At 37.7% G+C, this 18,846-nt stretch overlaps 2 protein-coding genes and 1 long non-coding RNA gene across 9 annotated transcripts; 2 read left to right on the top strand and 1 right to left on the bottom strand.

The window, feature by feature from the left end:
- Positions 1 to 3,441: 3,441 nt before the first annotated feature.
- LOC148918575 (uncharacterized) lies at positions 3,442 to 7,783 on the bottom strand. Of its 6 annotated transcripts, none has more exons than XR_016124895.1 (4): positions 6,582 to 7,777; positions 5,902 to 6,488; positions 4,849 to 5,752; positions 3,442 to 4,741 (listed from the first exon to the last, which is right to left on the bottom strand). It is a non-coding gene; the product is annotated as an uncharacterized LOC148918575 (long non-coding RNA). The 6 variants fall into 6 exon arrangements; XR_016124896.1 differs by having other exon boundaries at positions 3,442 to 5,079; positions 5,185 to 5,752; XR_016124892.1 differs by having other exon boundaries at positions 3,442 to 5,752; positions 5,902 to 6,053; positions 6,297 to 6,488.
- Positions 7,784 to 9,484: 1,701 nt separating this feature from the next.
- LOC103325302 (primase homolog protein) lies at positions 9,485 to 14,342 on the top strand. 2 transcript variants are annotated; one of them, XR_016124956.1, is made up of 14 exons: positions 9,485 to 9,742; positions 9,843 to 9,979; positions 10,141 to 10,196; positions 10,301 to 10,352; positions 10,459 to 10,563; positions 11,063 to 11,143; positions 11,930 to 12,010; positions 12,128 to 12,193; positions 12,283 to 12,396; positions 12,670 to 12,717; positions 12,791 to 12,876; positions 13,146 to 13,292; positions 13,407 to 13,467; positions 13,952 to 14,033. XR_016124956.1 is itself a non-coding variant. In XM_089047738.1 (13 exons), exons 1-13 carry the CDS (start codon positions 9,583 to 9,585, stop codon positions 14,096 to 14,098), a joined length of 1,194 nt encoding a protein of 397 aa, XP_088903864.1. In that variant the 5' UTR covers positions 9,492 to 9,582; the 3' UTR covers positions 14,099 to 14,342. The 2 variants fall into 2 exon arrangements, 1 of the variants encoding a protein (XP_088903864.1); XM_089047738.1 differs by lacking the exon at positions 13,146 to 13,292 and having other exon boundaries at positions 9,492 to 9,742; positions 13,952 to 14,342.
- A 345-nt stretch (positions 14,343 to 14,687) lies between these two features.
- Positions 14,688 to 17,709, top strand: CLPP4 (CLP protease P4). Its single transcript, XM_008227455.3, has 2 exons — positions 14,688 to 15,210; positions 17,056 to 17,709. Exons 1-2 carry the CDS (start codon positions 14,804 to 14,806, stop codon positions 17,537 to 17,539), a joined length of 891 nt encoding a protein of 296 aa, XP_008225677.1. The 5' UTR covers positions 14,688 to 14,803; the 3' UTR covers positions 17,540 to 17,709.
- Positions 17,710 to 18,846: the final 1,137 nt, after the last annotated feature.

Raw genomic sequence — 18,846 nt, 5'->3', positions numbered from 1 at the left:
TACTAATGTACCGGGGAAACAATCCAACCGGGGGATTGTTAGCTGGTACGCAGGATTTCTGAACACTAACCCGCGTCCAGGGATAAGTAGTCCAACCGGGGGACGGAACTCCATAGCTCACACGCCGGCACTGCCAACGACACGTGTAGCTCACAAATCTCATAACAAGTCTTACGCGCGCAGACAGTATCATCACCCCACCGGCACGCCAACGACGTGTGTAATGATACTTAAGCAATATACATACTCTTCCCATACGCCGACACTGCCAACGACACGTATGGAAAGTGTCTCACCCACCGGCACTGCCAACGACATGTGTGAGACCCGCAATCTCATGGCCTTCCCACCCCACCGGCACTGCCAACGACGTGTGTGGGAAGCCTAGTAACTAGGGAATGGTACTCACCTAACATACTCATACATCTCACAACCATCCCTCAAACTCATATCTTTCCACAATCTTACCACAACAACCTCTCATACTATATACATAGACAATATAGATAGTCAATCCCAAAATCCATATCAACATATTCATCATACTCAAATACATATTCATACTCAAAATATATTGCCAATACGTATAAAAATATTCAAATCCATCAACCCAATAATTATTAAATCAAAACCACTATTTAAAATATATGCACAAGTCTTCTATCAATAAAACCATGCATATGCTTAAAACAAAGTCCACTCACAAATAATCCCAAGCTGCCCGACCCCGAGAGGGTCCTGCCTGTTGCGAATGGTCGACCGAAGTACCTATTTCGAGATACGAACCCTTGATTAATATAACGTACTTCAAAACGGAAATTCACAAAAGGAAATACTTAAATCCCCAAATTCCCGGTGCCCGTACGTTCAAAGGAATATCCTAAGGTCCGGTTACAGGTTTGGGAATCACTTCCCAATCGTACGGTAATCGCGATTCCCCAAACTTCAAATTATTGAATCGGAACATCCGGGGCTCCGATTCACGATCCGCGAATTCCTATAGGTTTCTAAGAGTACCTAGATCAACATACTTCAGTTTGGAAATGATCCAACGGTTAGAACTTATCGAACCCGGATAACGCACAATATGCGAAATCCGTTCGATAGTCAAACGACATCCAAATTGAGATCCGCAAAATCCTACGCACTCGTGACAACCTAAGGATCTCTTCAAGATAAAAAGCAACTTCACCAGCCTTGCCCACGCGCCGCCACACGTGCCGGCAGCGCGCGGGTGTGTAGAGAAATTTCCGGCGACGGAAAATCTCCAAATTACGAACCACCCTTCCAATCCTAGATGCTACTCGACGAATGGAGCATCTTTTTCAACTACGGCAACGTCCAATTCGGACAGCAAGTGGCCGGAATTTCACATTGAAAATCGGCCAAAACCTAACTTCCAAATTCGTGAATTTAAACTGCAAATCGATCAATTCCTATGCAACAGCCAGCTAGAACACAGAAAATGGATGAGAAACCTCACCTTACCCGTCGGAAATGGTGGTGGAGGAGAGAGATCGAGCGGTGGAAGTTCCAATGATTTCGGCAGCTTTTCTGCGTTTTCCGCGAATCCGAAGGTTCCTGAGTCTTGGCCGGGAAGAGAGAGGGAGAGGTGGCGGTTCGAATGGAACCGGTCTCGTCGGACGGGGTGGTGGAAGTGGTGGCGGTGTGGTGGTTTCGCTCGTGAGCGATATGGAGGGGGAAATCGCAAGGGGGAGAAGACGCGGGAGAGAGAGAGAGAGAGTGAGGTAAAAATCGTAAAATCTGATTTTTACTCCAAACTTTTCGAAATATTTACGGTTCCGCCACCGAACATATTTTGATCGTCAAAACTTCGTTAAACCTCCGATTCAAGCCTACCGCCTGTCTACGGTTTCGTCTCAGTACCACCTACGCAACCAAACCACTCGTGGTCCCAAAATCTTCTCGAATAAGAAATTGACCAAAATTACCCTTAACCCAAGAGTAAATTAATATTTTCTCTTAATTAAATTAAAATAGGAAAATAATCGGAGTCGGGGTGTTACATTCTAGGATCTCTAAATTATGTTTCTGACTTTTACAAAAATCTGAGAAAGCAATGTAAGCCCTTGTTTGATAGATTGCAGAGTAATCCTCCCCCATGGTCAACCATCCATACTGAAGTTTTCTAACAGATCAAAGCCCATGTCAAGACACTTCCCTGTCTTGGTATTCCTTCAGTTGATTCCTTTAAGATAGTTGAAACTGATGCCCCTGACATAGGTTATGGTGGTATCCTCAAACAAAGAGCCTGTCCAAATTCCCCAGAACAGATTGTTCGCTTTCATTCCAGATACTTGGACCCAGTCACAATATAATTATAGTACTATTAAAAAAGAAATATTAGCTATTGTCTTATGTATTAGTAAATTTCAAGATGATTTGCTTAATCAAAAGTTTTTAATACGAGTTGATTGTAAATCTGCAAAACATGTTTTAGAAAAAGATGTTCAAAACATTGCATCTAAACAGATTTTTGCACGATGACAAAGCATTTTAAGTATATTTGATTTTGATATTGAATATTTGAGAGGAAGTGAGAATTCAATCCATGATTTTCTTACTCGAGAATTCTTGCAGGATGCACAGTGGCACCCAAAAAAGATAAGCAAAAAGAATCAGCAAAACAACCCAAGCCATCCCAGTCGCTCTAAATCCTCCCCCCATCCATGAGTCAAAATAAGCCAGAAACACCCAAACAGTTGGTCCCTTTTCCTAGTTGCACTCTAATCTCAGTTGTCACACCAATATCAGTTGCTAATAGATTCTCTAGTTTAGGTTCCACATTGGCCAAATTACTTGATTATCAATCGACCTTATTCTCCAGCTTATGATCCTTTTTAGTTGATCCCTCAGGGTCCCTCAGTTGCCTTCAAAAAGACATCTCCTTATATGCCCAAAAGCAATTTTCACCTGTTTGTTGTTGAGCCTATTTATGATATTAATTCTGATCCAGTTGCCATAGCTAGACACTATTTTCCCCTGGGATTTCATTATATGCCGCCCATTCCATACAAGTCTCTCAAGTATTATAGAGATATATTACTTGAAACTCAGTCAGTTGAAATTAAGCCGATAAAGGATCGCAATCACCCTGAGATCATCCTTTATCATTCCCTCTATATCCACAAAGTCATAAGTCAAGATTCTTTCAGTAGCCACCCTTATGAGTTGAAAAACCTTCAGTCAAAATTGCAATATAATTATTCTGATTATATTGAAGCCTGGTATTCTATTTTCCTCCACCAATATGAGGACTTTAGTTATTCCTGGTTTATAAATTTTGACAATAAATTCAAATGCTCTTTTCCCTACTGGTTCCTCTATTGGTGGGAAAAACATGGTCCAGTTGATGAAATTCTGCCTGTTTCAGTTTATGAGCTAATTCGCCATTTCACTAAAAAAGCCAAGTTCTCCAAAGTTGATTTATTCTTCCCAAAACAGTTGCTTTTTGTTGCTAAATACAAAGTTCCTTGGATCCTCAAATGGTCCTGCAAAGTAACCAAAGATACCAGAATTTTTGCCCGCCAATTCTCTGTTAAATGGTGGGACAAATTCGAAGTTGATAAAATTGCCAAATATGTCTACAATGATTTGCCCCATGATTCTATTCCGCATCCGGCCTCCCCCACTGGTTCAACCCAATCTTCCCTTTCAATTGAAGGAAAATCGAAGTCTGAACTCCAAGAGATTGCTCGCCAGTTGATAATTCAAGCCTCTCAAATGAATGATGATGAGGACATTGAAAATGACTCTCCTTCGTCGTCTAGCTGCCAGCCCATGCAGAGCCCTGCTAAGCCTAAGTCTTGGTATGAAGACAGCCAGGACCCCTATGATGCCTATGATTTGAATTCTGATTAGGCTCCTAGTTGCAGACACAATAATTGCCCAGGAGAATATGATTGAAGCATCTTAAAGCAGCCACCTGCTTTCTCGTGTCTCTACAATCATTATTCCCCGTCACTTCAGCAAAAGTTGCCTGAGCAAAAGCATAAAAGAAAAGTTATTCCTTCTGAAAAGGACAAAATTGAAAGTTGAATTGGTTCTTTCCCATGCCTCTACAGTAACCATAGTTGCTTTTTGGTTACTATAGTTACTTAACCATAGTTGTTTCTTTCTATTTAAGCTGGCCTCGGCCTCAGTTGTAAGTAGGTTACAATTTACAATTCAGTTTTTTTAAAGATTCTCTCTAAACAATTTGGAGAAATCATCTTTGTAAACACTGAGTGTTTTTGTATCCGAAGAGACTTCAGTAGTTGCTGTCTGAAACTTTTGTGAGTATAATGCTTATATGAAATTACTCAAAATAGAGATAACTGAATATATATATATATATATATAAAACAACGTGTTATATGAGAAGTAGCATCTCATTCTTACATATACCATATCCACGTGCACCTGAAATTCCCAATGTTAAGAGGGGAGAAAAGTGCAATACCTCTCTTGTATCTCGGAAGAGTGGGAGGTCCAACCTTTCATGAGGACGCTGGTTTGATAAAGAAGCAAGCTGCATCCAATCATACATTAATATTGGCAAACTATCCATTGGCTTTGGCAGCCCCTCTACTTTGTGCTGGAATTACTGTTTATGCTTCGATGGTACGCCATAAGATGAACCAACCTGGTAAATCTCTAGGGGTGATTGGCCTTGGTGGCCTAGGTCACATGGCAGTGAAGTTTGGCAAGGCATTTGGTTTGAATGTAACAATTTTCAGCACTAGCATATCCAAGAAAGAGGAAGCTTTAAGTCAGCTGGGTGCAGATAACTTTGTGGTCTCATCTGACAGAAATCAGATGAAGGTAAAAATACATAAAGTTTCTTACCTCATCACATGAACAATAGAAAAAATAGTGGAAATGATGGCTCATCCTATAGGTTTAGTATTTATCGGTTATTGTTTGCTATGTAGGCCCTGGTGAAGTCGGTAGACTTTATAATTGATATAGCATCTGGTGGTGACCACCCTTTTGATCCATACATGGAACTATTGAAACTGGTGGAGTTCTGGTCTTATGGTGGGATTCCCCAGTGAAGTCAAAATCAGTCCTGCCAACCTTCATATCGGTACATTGGCATGTTTCAAATGATTGAAATGACAGTTTTATATATCCAACTGTTATTGCAATTGCAAGTATATATAATGAACTCCATGCATTGACCTTTTAGCAGGTATGAAAACCTTTTCTGGTTGTGTAACAGGTGGAACAAAGGATATCCAAGAAATGATAGATTTCTGTGCTTCAAATGGAATTCATCCAATGATTGAAATAATTCCAATTCAATCTGCAAAGAAGCTATTGAGAGGCTACTAAAAAGTGTTGTGATATACCGGTTTGTGTCGATATTGAAAACTCCCTGAAATAGACACCATGAAAGAGAGCAAGGATTTCTCTTGTTGATTTGTATTAATAAGCTCATATGGATTGGATTGTAGGGCTCAAACCATTATCAATTTGGCAATCATTTATAGTTAGGTGGTGTGCATTTATCTCTCTGAAATTTTATCTGGGATTGATCTTCTGCACATGTGTAAAAAGAAACTGAACTCTTACGATCATGTCCTTTCTCTAGTGACTGGATTTAAGACTGAAATATCATTCTCCAACACTTTAATGTCTTCAAGTACCCCTTTTCCATTCTCTGTCTGTTCAGCAACAAGATTGTCTTTCCTTCTTTCCCCACAGCACACAGTAAAGGCCCACGATAATGAGAAATGCTCCGATCAAGCTGCACACCACCACTTACACAAAATACATTAAATTTGTGACTAATTTTCATGACAAACAAACTACTGTGATAGAATGGATAAGTGAAACCATCAAATGTGGAAGTAGTAAGATGGAATAGGAAGAAGGTGTCTGTGTTCTTCAGGTTACCTGCCAAAGCGATGTCGCTCTGCGAAAGAAATTGCCGAGAACAATGCCACTATAATGACTTGAAGTGGACTAAACATAGCTGCGAAGACTGGTCCCTTGTAACTGATGCACCATGTTTGCAGGTAGCAGGCCAATGCTGATATTACAACTCCCTATTGCAAAAGTAAGGAGTGGATGAAGACCAGAACTTGTGACAGATTCAAATATATCTTATACCAACAAGGAGAAAAACACCCAATAAGACACAACAAAATAGGATGTCCCATTTATTTACTTTATACACACACACTAAAGACAATGTTCTCTTCTACATGTTCTGCTGTGAGGTTTTTAAATCGAACTACAGATTCGGATAAGAATTTGCATGATCAATTGTTGAAATCAACGATGTGAACCTAATAATAAGATATGAGAAAGAGAACACTCATGCAGTAGGCGATGGTTGAAAGTTGCAGGTTCCACTCCAGTCTCCATGAAATTGGATTTCTTGAGAAAAACAGATCAAGAAAAGAAGATTGCAACGATGCGAAAAAGCATATCATCGTGGTTAGCGATAATCGAGCAGTGTAGACTTTGGAGACCACAGCCTGTGAGACCAGAGAGCCGAAGTTGGACAAAGAACTAAACTTGGACATTACATGACATAAAAGGGTGTCATCTTAATTCAATTATAAAATCACCTGGAGGATTAGCCATGCACTCCATGCAGTGTGACTCGTCAGAATAAGAAGAGCCCCTTGATCCAGTTTTCCTTAACATGCCTCATCTCACCAACAGATATATTTATCAGTGGCCTCTTTATAAAACCTTTAAATGGGTATCCTCCTTTCCAGAAAGTGAAAACAAGAGAACCACCAATTATAAAGAACCATTTATCAGTGGCCTCTTTATAAAGAACCATTTTTGGGGCATTTTTATTAGTGGAAATTATTTTAAGTGTTCTTCCCGATTTTGGCTCAAAGACAAACATGTAAAAACTGAAGATTGGCCATCACATTTCTCACTTTAAAAATCAATAACCTGCATAAAATAATCCCAGAATTCCACAATTTATGTTTGGCAAAAGAAACCCAAAATATAGTAAAACTTATTCTTCAAAATTTCCATACAAGATTTTTTTTTTTTTAATGAAAAAAAGAAGAAAAAAGAAGAAGAGTACAGATGAAAAACTCAAAATCAAAATCAGAAAAAGCACTCTTAACAAGTACAAATCCCAAAAATCTAATCACTCCTCTTCTCACTCACATAAATCCCATCAAGAAACTTCCTAATATCCTTGTTCTTCACATGGCACTTCTGGTTTATGAGAGCAGCAGACCTCAACACCAACGCAGACCCGCCCTGGCTCCCAGACCCGCCTAGATCCGTCCAGACCGCCTAGGGGCCGCCCAGATCCGCCTAGATCAGCCCAAACCGCCTAGCTGCTACCTAGCTCCGCCCAGACCGCCTAGGGGCCGCCCAGATCCGCCCAGACCGCCTAGGGGCCGCCTAGATCCACCTAGACCGCCTAGCTCCGCCCAAACCGCCTAGCTCCGCCCAAACCGCCTAACTGCGAGTTCGAGTCTCTCTGCGTTGCTACCATGGCGTCCAATTTACGTATGTTTCTGATTTTGCAATTTTTTTGGTTTGTTTAAATGGAAAAACGATTATAAGAGAGTTTCTTCAAAGGATTTTAAGATTTTATAGCATCAGAGTTGTTATCATAGTGGAGATTTCAATAGCTGAATGACATTTGATGGTTTTCATAGAGAGAGTTTAATCCAATCCAATCAACGCAGCAACCGAAACGAAAGAAAAATATCGAACCTTGAGTTGAGAGAGAGCGAGAGGGGTTCAAGACCGAGTCTTTGAAGCTTGGAAGCTTATAGAGAAGCGAAATGGCTGTGACTGCGAGTGCAAGCCTTGTGCACCTCTAAAATAATATATTTAATGCTTACAGCCGCACAGCTGTACCTCTAAAATAATATATTTTACGAATATACTCGTGTGGCGATATCTTAAAAATATTCGAATATATGTTAATGGTATAGCCGAACGGCTATACGCTTTAAATATACAATTTTGTCATATTATTTTAGGGTTTAGAGCTAAAATACCAGTTCAGCTAATTGGGCTAAAGTTATTTCTTCAATTATTTTAGGCTTATTATCACAAAACGTCCCTAAGGTTTACGAAACTATTATATTGTGTCCTTAATGTATTTTTGTGTCATTTGTGGTCCTCAAGATTAGTATGTGTGATTACAAATGGTTTTTGCCGTTAGATTTCGTCAAAAACTCCGTTAGTTTGCTGATGTGACATATATATATATATATCACAAAACATCCTAGAGGTTCACCCACCTATCATAAATGGTTCCTACAAAATTTTTTAATTTTTAAAATTTAAAAATACATATTATATTTTAAATACATGTGACACTATATTATTGTAGATGTGGCCTCCATATATATGCCACATCAACAAACTAATGGAGTTTTTTAAAAATAATTTAAAATTCATAAAATTTAAAATGAAAAAACTAAGCGTTTAGGGTTCATAAATGGTCCTCAAGATTAAAATCCTTCTATAAATGGTTTTTTCATTTATAAATAATTTTAAAAAGAAAACTAAATTTTTTTGAATTTTAAATGAAAAAATTAAAAAAATCGTAGGGATCATTTGTGATAACTGTGTGAACCTCAAGGATGTTTTATGATATATATATATATATGTCACGTCAGCAAACTAACGGAGTTTTTGATGAACCTAACGTCAGAGACCATTTGTGATAGCACATACTAACCTTGAGGACCACGAGTGACAAAAAAAAAATTAAGGATGCAATATAATAGTTTCGTAAACCTTAGGGACGTTTTGTGATAATAAGCCTATTTTTTAATAGAGATTGATTAATTAAAAAAGAGTTATAGCATTTATAACTCCCTAAACTAGAGAGCATGATTGAAGTTTAAATTTTATAGGGAGTTCTTAAAATAACTTTTTAGTTAAATTTTAACTAAAAAATAGAGAGCATGATTGTGGATGCCTTAAGTGTTTTTTTTTCTTCTTGATGCAGCACAAGCAAATAGGTTACAAATGTAACCTAGAAAAGAACATAAGCCTTGAATCCACCAAAAAGTTAGAGAGAAAATTCTCACTATTTGTATTATTTGATAAAAGATGAGTTGAGTTCAACCATATATGACGGCTAACTAAATACATCGTTCTCATCCTTTGGACTGGCCTGAGGAGTTATTGAAAGCTTAATAGAAAATAAACGGACAGTTTGTAAATTGAATACAATCTTGAAATGCAGTTTTGGAAGCCCAAACGGTCTCAGAAGCCCAAAATCCACCTTATGTCACAACAAAGCGGTGAGTTAGACACGTGGCGTCGTTCCTTTTTCAAGAAGGTATTATGAGACCTAATTGAAGCTCGGATACCATATCTGTAAATTCTTGCTGCGTCACTTTTCCCTTCTTCACTCCAATTCTTCTTCAAACCATTCAACCATTTGTTGTACATCACTTCTAAATTCGATTATTTAACATTTTAAAGAGTTTTTTTATATATATATTATTATATGTATATATTTATTTATTAGTTTAAAAAAAGAAAAAAAGAAAAAAAGAAAAAGAAAAAGAAGAATGCAAAACATAAATATCCAGAATCCAGAAACCAGTACCAAGAAGAAATCTAATGAGTGCTTCAAGTCTGTGCCTTTATCGTCCTCTCATCACTGCACTCTTCTTCTCCAGACGCCGCGTAATTAGCAGTTCCCTATCATCAAGTAGCCCTTTAGTCCGTGTTTGGTCTTACTCTTCCTCTCATTCCAGCAATGGCCCAACTCCACCACCAGGTGTTTGTTTGCCTCTCTCAAACGCATCAATTTCATGAGAAAGCTCCTTCTAGTGCCTTGTTATTCTTGTTCATGACTTGGGTGATTGTTGTTTTTGAAGCTATTGTGGAAAAAATGGAGGAGCAGACCATTGGCGCGGCTAAAGTCGATACCTTGAAGCAGAAAATGGAGCTTCTTGGGATTCTTTGTAGTGATTCTTGTGTGCCTGGACGCTATACTAATCTACTGTGTCCCAAGGTACTGCTTGCAATACTTGGTTGTGATAATTCTTGGGTTCTTTTATGTTTTGTAAAATTTCAATGATATAATCAAATGCTATAGAGTACTAGCAAGGATTCAATGAAGTGGAACTTATTTTGGTAATTGATCTCAAGTTTTTCAATGTTTTGCCAAAACAGTGCAACGGTGGACCGTCAATGGAGAGGAGCTTGTCTGTTCACATTGTCCAAAAGGGGTATGCTGCTACTGCTAGTTTCTTTATATGTGTCACTGCATATTTCCAATAATGGGTTGTTCGAGAAATTGGGTTGTAATTACTTTGGTGATTGGATACTGTAGGGATTTGGCAATGTGGAGGTGTTTTCGAACTGATTGTAGTTGGGGTGACAAGGTGAACACAATACAATTGTGTAATTGTGTTTTTTCTATGCCCAAAAATTTAAGAATTTAAAAGGTAGGACTCATTAGATATGAATCATCTCATTGTTTCGTTATAGGTATTCATAGATGGCAGGGCAGCACATAATGAGGTGAAGAAGATAGTCCAATTCTCTGGACAAATGACAGAGGAGAGCCTCAGGTTAGAACCACCAGGGGAAAAGGTACTTACATTGACGTATGTCTACCAATGTCTGATCAATGCATGTCCATGTTTGCAAAAATCTTTCTGGTATAAAAATGACCAATAATTTAATTGCTTGGCCCTCCTGTCCTGTCATGTGCTCTTCGATTCCAAATAAAATGGTAAGTATGGTAACGTGTATTAGAGGTATTTCCAAATCTTGTCCTCTTCAATCCCAAATAAAATGGTAAGTATGGTAATGTGTATTGTAGGACACTTCTATTCGGAAGACGCTGAATGACATGATAAAATATCTTCCCAAAACATGATTTTAATTAATTCAAAGACATGCATGTTATACCATGTCTCCACGGTTTAAGTTGAAAACGGACACACATTTGTGTCCAAATAGCAGATTATAATCATTCCCTTGTATTTTACATTGTCAGTCTCTCTTTGTCTGTCTTTGAGTCTCCTATGTTGTGCTACTTCTGACATGTTACTATCTTGTATAAATAAACACTCTTTCATTATTTCAGGTAACTGCATACTTCAGTGAGCGAATGATATCTGACGAAACTCTGCGGAGAAATGCTGTAATGCAACGTTCTGGTGATAAGGTACCCCTGAACCTGAAGTTATCACTTGCTGGACTTGCTAATTTATTTTTGATGGGTGATTCTGGGATTATGATTAAATTTGACCTATATTCAGTTATTTACCAATATTTCTGCATTTAGCATCTGTGAAAGAAACTTCTGAACTTGTTGGGCAGTTATATTCTTTGTAGTGGTCAACAGCTTGTGTGAGGTTGTTCACTTCATCATTTTCTGATATTAATTTGCTTGGATCCACTGTGAGTTGGTATGATTCAGTCAATTGACATTCGTTCCAAGAGAAACCGGTTGAGATAAAACTCTGATTAGGAACATTTGCAAATGTATAATCATCCTAAGTTTAATTGCTTAAGATTGTCAAATCCATTTTCTTGCCTGTGCATCCTTGAGCGTCAAATAATCAAAATTGCAACCACTCGGAACTTGTCGAAAATTTACTTTACTCATAAAAAAAAAAGTGTAATATATTTTCAGTTATATACAGATAGAATAGATTTGATTTTGTCATTTCTTTACTAGAATATGTTTTGTTATCAGTGATTTTATTATCAACAGAAAAACCATATTCAATTTTGGACCACTCTTCTATTTTTCATGCATTTTAGGTGGGAATAAGAAGCAGTTCCCACCCACCCTAAGAACCTTGCCTTCATTTCGCATACTTTTATTTAATCTAAGCAAGCGTAGCGAATCACATAGGTAAGCCCCTACCTGTGACACATGCTCAAACATTTACTTTCAAAGCACTTCATCATTGAGACGTTGATCTATTTTAAAACTACTTTCCAGGATATCATTGCATTTACTTATAAACGTAATGGACTGCTTGTTGGCTGCAAGTTCCGACGCATAGAAAAAAGATACTGGCAGGTACACATGCTAAACTTTCCCCAGGTTTTTTGTCCTGGAAAATGTACATGGCTATGATGTGAAATGTGGATGCTTTCGAATCAAAATTTGATTTCAATTTCCCCTTATGATTTTCAGGAGAAGGGTTCCGAGAAAACACTATATGGAATTGATGACATAAATGATGCAGCTGAAATTATCATTGTGACTTCAATTTCCCCTGTTTTGTAATGTTTCCCCCCTCTCTCCCCTGGTCCCCCACCTTACTTTTGTGATTCTGATGCTGCTTGTAGGTTGAAGGTGAAATAGACAAGCTTTCAGTGGAGGAAGCTGGCTTCTGCAATTGTGTGAGTGTCCCTGATGGTGCGCCAGGAAAGAGTTCTAATAAATTGCCACCTGTGGAAAAGGTGTGAGCTAATCCTTTTGAGGCTATATATGTGGTTTAGATTTATAGTTTTATTTCAAGTGGCAACATAACATGGTATATGAAACTGTTACATAGCAGAAGCATCGCAAAATACCTATATACGAGTATGAAGTTAATGACATGTCCCAATTAATGAAATGTTGCTCAACTACGGATTTAACAATAAACTATAGATGTATCAACATCTGAGGGAAAATTACTTGAACGAATTTTTATTGACAATGTTCCATCTTCCTCGCTGCATGCATATTAGGACACTAGATATCAGTATCTGCGGAGTTGCAAACAGCATTTGGATAAGGTATGTAAACTGTTGTCTGCCCTCCAATTAAACATTCGTAAGTAAACTGTTGTTTAACACTTTTACCTGTTAGGTTTCTCGGATTATCCTGGCAACTGACAATGATAAACCAGGACAAGCTTTGGCCAGAGATATAGCACTCCGCCTTGGGGCGCACAGGTTAAAGAAATTTTCTGTAGCTTGTGTGTTGTATTTGAAGAATCCTTCAATCTGTTTGTGTACTCAATTTTTTATGCAACTCATTAGATGAATGACTTCCATTTCATTTTGTAAATTGTTTCTTGCAACCAACAATTTCCATGGGACTTGCACTTACTACTGGTGCCATGGAGAGATGTTTTTATATCTCGCATTTAAAAAACTCCTCTTTCTTGTGTAAAAGGCAATTGATTCAGAAAATTAATGTTCACTCTTGCTTAATGAAACAGGGCTAGGGGAGGCCTGTTGTTAGACCACTGGGTTAGATTGCTAAAGTTCATGAAGTCTATGAACTTGAACATAAACAATTTTCTAAACTGGGGTTCTTAACTGTTGTGAAGACTGTCAGACTCAAAGCTTAGATACTAAAATGCTCAGTTTGGTGTTTCTATCAGAAAATAAAAGGGGCATTACGCCATATGCCTACATATGCATAGATACCGACATGTATATTTGTCCACTTATTTCCTTTTATTTTCATTGGATGTCAGATGTTGGCAAGTAAGTTGGCCAAAGAAAGATGAGTCCAGCTATTACAAAGATGCTAATGAGGTCTGGTGCTTCCACTTTTTTCCCTTATTGTTACTGCTGTTGTTTTTAATTGCTACTAGACTACTAGTTGTTCTAGGGTTGTATATGAGCTTTTTTCAGGACCAAGGTTGCCAATATCTTCTTGAGATCCCAATTTACAGTTATACTTGGTCACTGACTTGGAACTATAGTTTTGAAATTTGTTAAGAAATATAATGTTTTTATTCCTTGTTAAAACTTCTAGAAATGAAAGCACAAATTCAGTTAAAGCCTTATAAAGCCACATGATTTTTGGACCTCAACTTACCACACAAGCACACCCATACACAGATGACAGGATTCTTTCAGTGTGGTTTTGGTTCATGGCTTTGTTTCACAAGGAAGAATTTGTATAGGGTTACATAATATAACATTTGTTATATATTTGCTTTCACACTCTGGAAAAGTACTGATTTCTTAGGATTCTTGGCCTGCTTTCTATCTAATGTTTGAATTATGACCATAGGTTCTAAGGCATATGGGACCTGATGCTTTGAGAAAGGTAATTGAAAATGCCAAACCGTATCAGCTATGCATCTCAGACCAAGTAGTAAGTTCAGACAAGCATAAGCCAGAAAGAATACCAGCTTCTTATCACACGAAGCTCACATGAAGGCTGCAAAGTTTTTACAAGATTTTCTACTTGTCGTTCATATCCCCAGGGGTTTAGGTTGATTTAACTTTGTATAGAAGAGAAGGTAGAACAGGTTAACAATCATTGCTTAGTTTGTATAGAAGGAACTCGCTATACAGATTCGACCCCATTGTTGGAAATAGGTTGAAATTCTGGGGATTTACCTCCCCGAATCTTCTTGTGAATTTTACTCTCAACCATATGTAAGCTCTTTTTTTTTAAATTTGTTGTACTGCAATAAGTTACCATATATGTTAATTCTAACTGGAGCTTTATCTTCAGTCAAGTTGACATTTTTTTGGGCATCAGAAAAACAATTCCTTTACGTAAGAAAAGAAAATGTCCTGGGCATCCAACCAAGTGCAAATAAATACCATTAAACTAAAGGCTAGTTGGTAATGTACCAAAATATTTACCAAAGAGTAATGTCACAAGGGCAAAAATAAATGTATACTATTTAATTTTAATTGCAAAAAGAAGAAAGCTTTTTAACTTTTAATTTTATTTATAAAAAAAAAGAAAAGAATTTATGCAAAAATGCAAATAAAACTCAAAGAGGATGATGCAGTTGGGCTTGCGAGCGTAATAGACCTGTCCAGGCTGCCCTCGATTCACCAATCAACTACTAAACGCAAAATTTATCTCTGTTATCGGACAGAGACACTACCTAAGTGTGCAGCAGCCATGGACGTGCTCTCAATCTCATCCCCGATATTCCTTCACACCCCTACTTCCAAGCTTTCTCACAGCTCTCGCTCCAAACCCATCTCCCACTTTCCTTCTTCTTCTTCGAAATTTCCCACAATTAAGTCTCTTTCTGTCCAAACCCCAAAACCTACTTTCACCTCCAAGTCACAAGCACTTGACGGCTCGCTCCTGATTTCCTCAGCTCCTCAGACGCCTGCTACAGCCATGAGAGGCGCCGAGGGTGACGCCATGGGGCTTTTGCTCAGGGAAAGGATTGTCTTTTTGGGCAGTAGCATTGACGACTTTGTGGCTGACGCTATTATTAGCCAGCTGCTTTTGTTGGATGCCCAGGACTCCAAAAAGGATATCAAGCTCTTCATTAACTCAACTGGCGGCTCTCTCAGGTTCTTCATGCTTTTTACGCATCTGTTTATTTTTCTCGGTTGTTGTTTGAAAGCATGAAAGTTTTCATTTTTTTATGGGGCCTTTGAGTGATATAGGATACCATATTTTCATTAGGATGTTATTTGATTACATTTCATTCTAATCATTATGTTGCGGGGAAGACACTGATTTGGTCATCATTCATGACTCGTTATTGGTTTAGAATTCGGGTGTTCGTCTTGCTATTTGGTTTAGTAAGTGTAATTTTTTTTTTCTTTCCTTCTATATTTTTAGCATTGGTGTTAAAAACTGTGAAATATGCTTATATAGATGTCTCAGTGTATCATTTTTGCACTTCCTAATGGTATGTTTGCGCTTGTGCTTTTGTCGGATGATACTGATACTTGTCAAGATAAGAAAAGTTCATTTAGGTGGTTTCTTCATGTGTAATGGAGACTTAATGGAACGGCGCTGTTTGATTATCTTATGAGAATAGATAAAGGCCAAATCCGTTGGCATAGGTTGGGAACAAAAGCATAGTGCACCGCTCTCTCTTCATGTTCCCATTGAAAACTTGGCATAATTTTTCAGGTTTAGAACATGGTCAAATTGGAGTTTATCCAGTTACAACTTTTGTGCCCATCTTCTTTTATGTCAAGATATTCATGTAGCATCTGCACTGATGCTAGTTATTGTCTCCTAATAGTAAAGTAACTGTACAAGTTATATGCATAAAACATGCATTCAAGTGCACATACATAAATTTTAAACATGTGATTTAGGTTTTGATTCATCAGTGTCTTTATCATTCATGGATCTTAGAGACCCAAGTGACCTTAGATGTCTATGTGAGAGGTAGATATAATATCATCTGCAAATCAGCTGAGTGTGGGGTAATTGCTCATGAAAGGGTTAATAGTAGTGATAGTATGTAATGGAGGAGGTCTAATATTCTATATGACTTTCTTGGTGTCTTATTGTGCAAGGAAGCAGCTGAGCATATTGACCTTTTATTCCTCCATTGTCTACTTTGCATTTAGATTATTGCATAAGCTTTTAGGGAGGCAAGGTTGAGTTGTGCAATCTGGAATCTTGTATTTCTCTATTAATCGAGATTTTTTGTGCTTATGGTGGCGGAAAAGTTTTGTGGAGCTGTAGTGTGTTGGCTGTTTCTCAGGTGACTCAGTAGGAAATGAATTTTAGGGTCTTTGAAGGCAAATGTGGGATTAGGTAGGTTTCTTGTGAAATAGATAGTGTTCTTTTAGGATGCCCACAATTTGGGCATTGGTTTTTGGAGTTTAGATACATACAAATGTGGGATTAGGTAGGTTTCTTGTGAAATAGATAGTGTTCTTTTGGGATGCCCACAATTTGGGCATTGGTTTTTGGAGTTTAGATACATACACTTCTCTTTATTTATGCGATTGAGGGGGCCAATGAATCTGTTGAATTATGAGATTAAGCTTATGAGTTGTGGAAATATGATGTAAGCAGGGAGTTCATGCTTCATATATTTTTTTTTATCAAGGGAGTTTTGCTAAGACAAGATCACTGGACCATTTTTTTATTCTGCTTTGTTCACATTTAGCTTATCATTGTGGGGATGATGATTATGCTATGATGTTTCTGTTTGCATTTAGTATGACTTTACAATCTCTGTACTTAATGCACAAAGTCACACACAAATAGCTTAGTAGCTCACATTCACTGAATTCAGTGGAAGCAAACATACAATTGATGCCATCAGAAGAACTAAATGAATTAGTTAATTTCATGTTGAACATTATTCTTGTGTCTAATGTTTTCATGGTTTTTCTGCTCTGTCTTATTTGCTTGCTGATTTACCTTTTTGTTATTTGTGTTAGTGCTACAATGGCTATTTATGATGTCGTTCAGCTTGTGAGGGCTGATGTCTCCACAGTTGCACTTGGCATTGCAGCATCAACAGCGTCTATAATCCTTGGTGGTGGCACCAAAGGCAAGCGTTTTGCGATGCCCAATACACGGATTATGATTCATCAACCTCTTGGAGGTGCTAGTGGCCAGGCAATAGATGTGGAAATTCAAGCTCGAGAAGTCATGCATAATAAAAACAATGTCACAAGAATTCTTTCAAATTCCACTGGTCGCCCATTTGAACAAGTCCAAAAGGATATTGACAGGGATCGCTATATGTCCCCCATAGAAGCAGTTGAATATGGAATAATTGATGGAGTTATTGATGGAGATAGCATTATTCCTCTGGTGCCTGTCCCAGACAAGGTGAAGCCGAGAATGAATTATGAGGAAATTAGTAAAGATCCAATGAAATTTTTGACACCAGATGTCCCTGATGATGAGATATATTAGTTTTGGCCATTTGTATGAGAGGTACATTAGCTTTCTGATTACATGTTAGTTGCATACAACATTGTGTTCAAACCATGATACTTTAGAACCCAGATTTCTGTAATTAAACCAAGTATGCCCTTTCATTCCAAAGTTTCAGCAATTATTTCAGTTTATTGTTATTAAGCAAATTCTGCATTTGATTTAGACTGCTTGGGAAGTAGGATTCAGCATCTTTAAAAGCATGGATATGTTCTGAAATTGCATATTTGATGAAGATGAGACCTATTTCTTCAGGCCCCTGGCTTCATAGGCTTTGAATAATGAGCAGAGATTGTTCATTTGCTTCATGAGTTGCTAGCAGGCTTTTGGGAAAGTTTTGGAGTCTCCCAGAGTTTCCAAACCAGAGTGCTAAAGTTCCAAATGCATATAATGGACATGCTTCTTCCATTTACTCATTCCCTGATTGGGAACTGAGAAGAAATGTTGGAGTTGAGCAGAAGGAAAATTTCTTTTATAAAGCAGCAACTAGCAATCATACTTTCTTTTGTTTATTACACACATGGAATGGGGAGTGTGGGTTCCAGGCCTAAAAGGCCAAAGGGTTATTTGCATACAGTCAAGATGCTTGAGTGATTCATTGCCAGGGATATCAGCCATATATGAATCTTATATATATTGTATCAAAATGTGACCCGTTTAGACTTCGGATAGGGTCGGTTTCTGTATTTGAAATTGGGGTTGAAAATTAGGCCGGCCCATTAATTATTTCCAATCGCATTGCCAGCATCAAGGCATAGTCGTTTTATAATGAGGGTGCCATATATGAACTATAGATGTGGACCTTTATATTAACTACAATATTCATCTAAATAGTAACTTCACTTAAGTTTAATGAAATGATCCTATAGCTAATATGAAGGTCCACATGAGGGATTCATATACGACACTCTTACTACAGAATTTCGCTATCAAGGCTTCACTTTGTGGATGTCATGTTCATTGATCAATGATACTCCTCATCATCACCACTGTTTTTTTATTTTTATTTTTATTTTTAAAAAGTAAATAACGAGGAGGTAAAAAAAAGTGTAATGATGGATGCAAAAGTATTTTGAGGATAATGTATGTTTTGGACATGCAAGTGATACTATAAGAGTGGGATTTTAGACAAAACTACGACGGTAAATACTATTAACCATTTGAGCCATTCCTGACAAAATGATCTTTATAGTCTTTTTGTGTTGTTGGTAATTTAGATCTTTATAGTCATCTGTTCACTGATGGGCTAAACCAGAATTACCAAAAAATAAAAAAAAATGACAAGG

This window comes from Prunus mume, linkage group LG3, assembly GCF_029339155.1.
Source record: "Prunus mume cultivar Tortuosa linkage group LG3, ASM2933915v1, whole genome shotgun sequence".
NCBI lineage: Eukaryota > Viridiplantae > Streptophyta > Magnoliopsida > Rosales > Rosaceae > Prunus > Prunus mume.
Note: the sequence above shows the minus strand (reverse complement) of the source record. Positions and strands in the feature narration are given on the sequence as shown.

Coding starts and splice junctions, on each gene's coding strand:
- LOC103325302 (XM_089047738.1), top strand. CDS start 9,583: ATGAGTGCTTCAAGTCTGTGCCTTTATCGTCCTCTCATCACTGCACTC. Junction 12,011..12,127: donor TAGAAAAAAGATACTGGCAG/GTACACATGCTA, acceptor TATGATTTTCAG/GAGAAGGGTTCCGAGAAAAC. Junction 12,397..12,669: donor AATTGCCACCTGTGGAAAAG/GTGTGAGCTAAT, acceptor CATGCATATTAG/GACACTAGATATCAGTATCT.
- CLPP4 (XM_008227455.3), top strand. CDS start 14,804: ATGGACGTGCTCTCAATCTCATCCCCGATATTCCTTCACACCCCTACT. Junction 15,211..17,055: donor TCAACTGGCGGCTCTCTCAG/GTTCTTCATGCT, acceptor TATTTGTGTTAG/TGCTACAATGGCTATTTATG.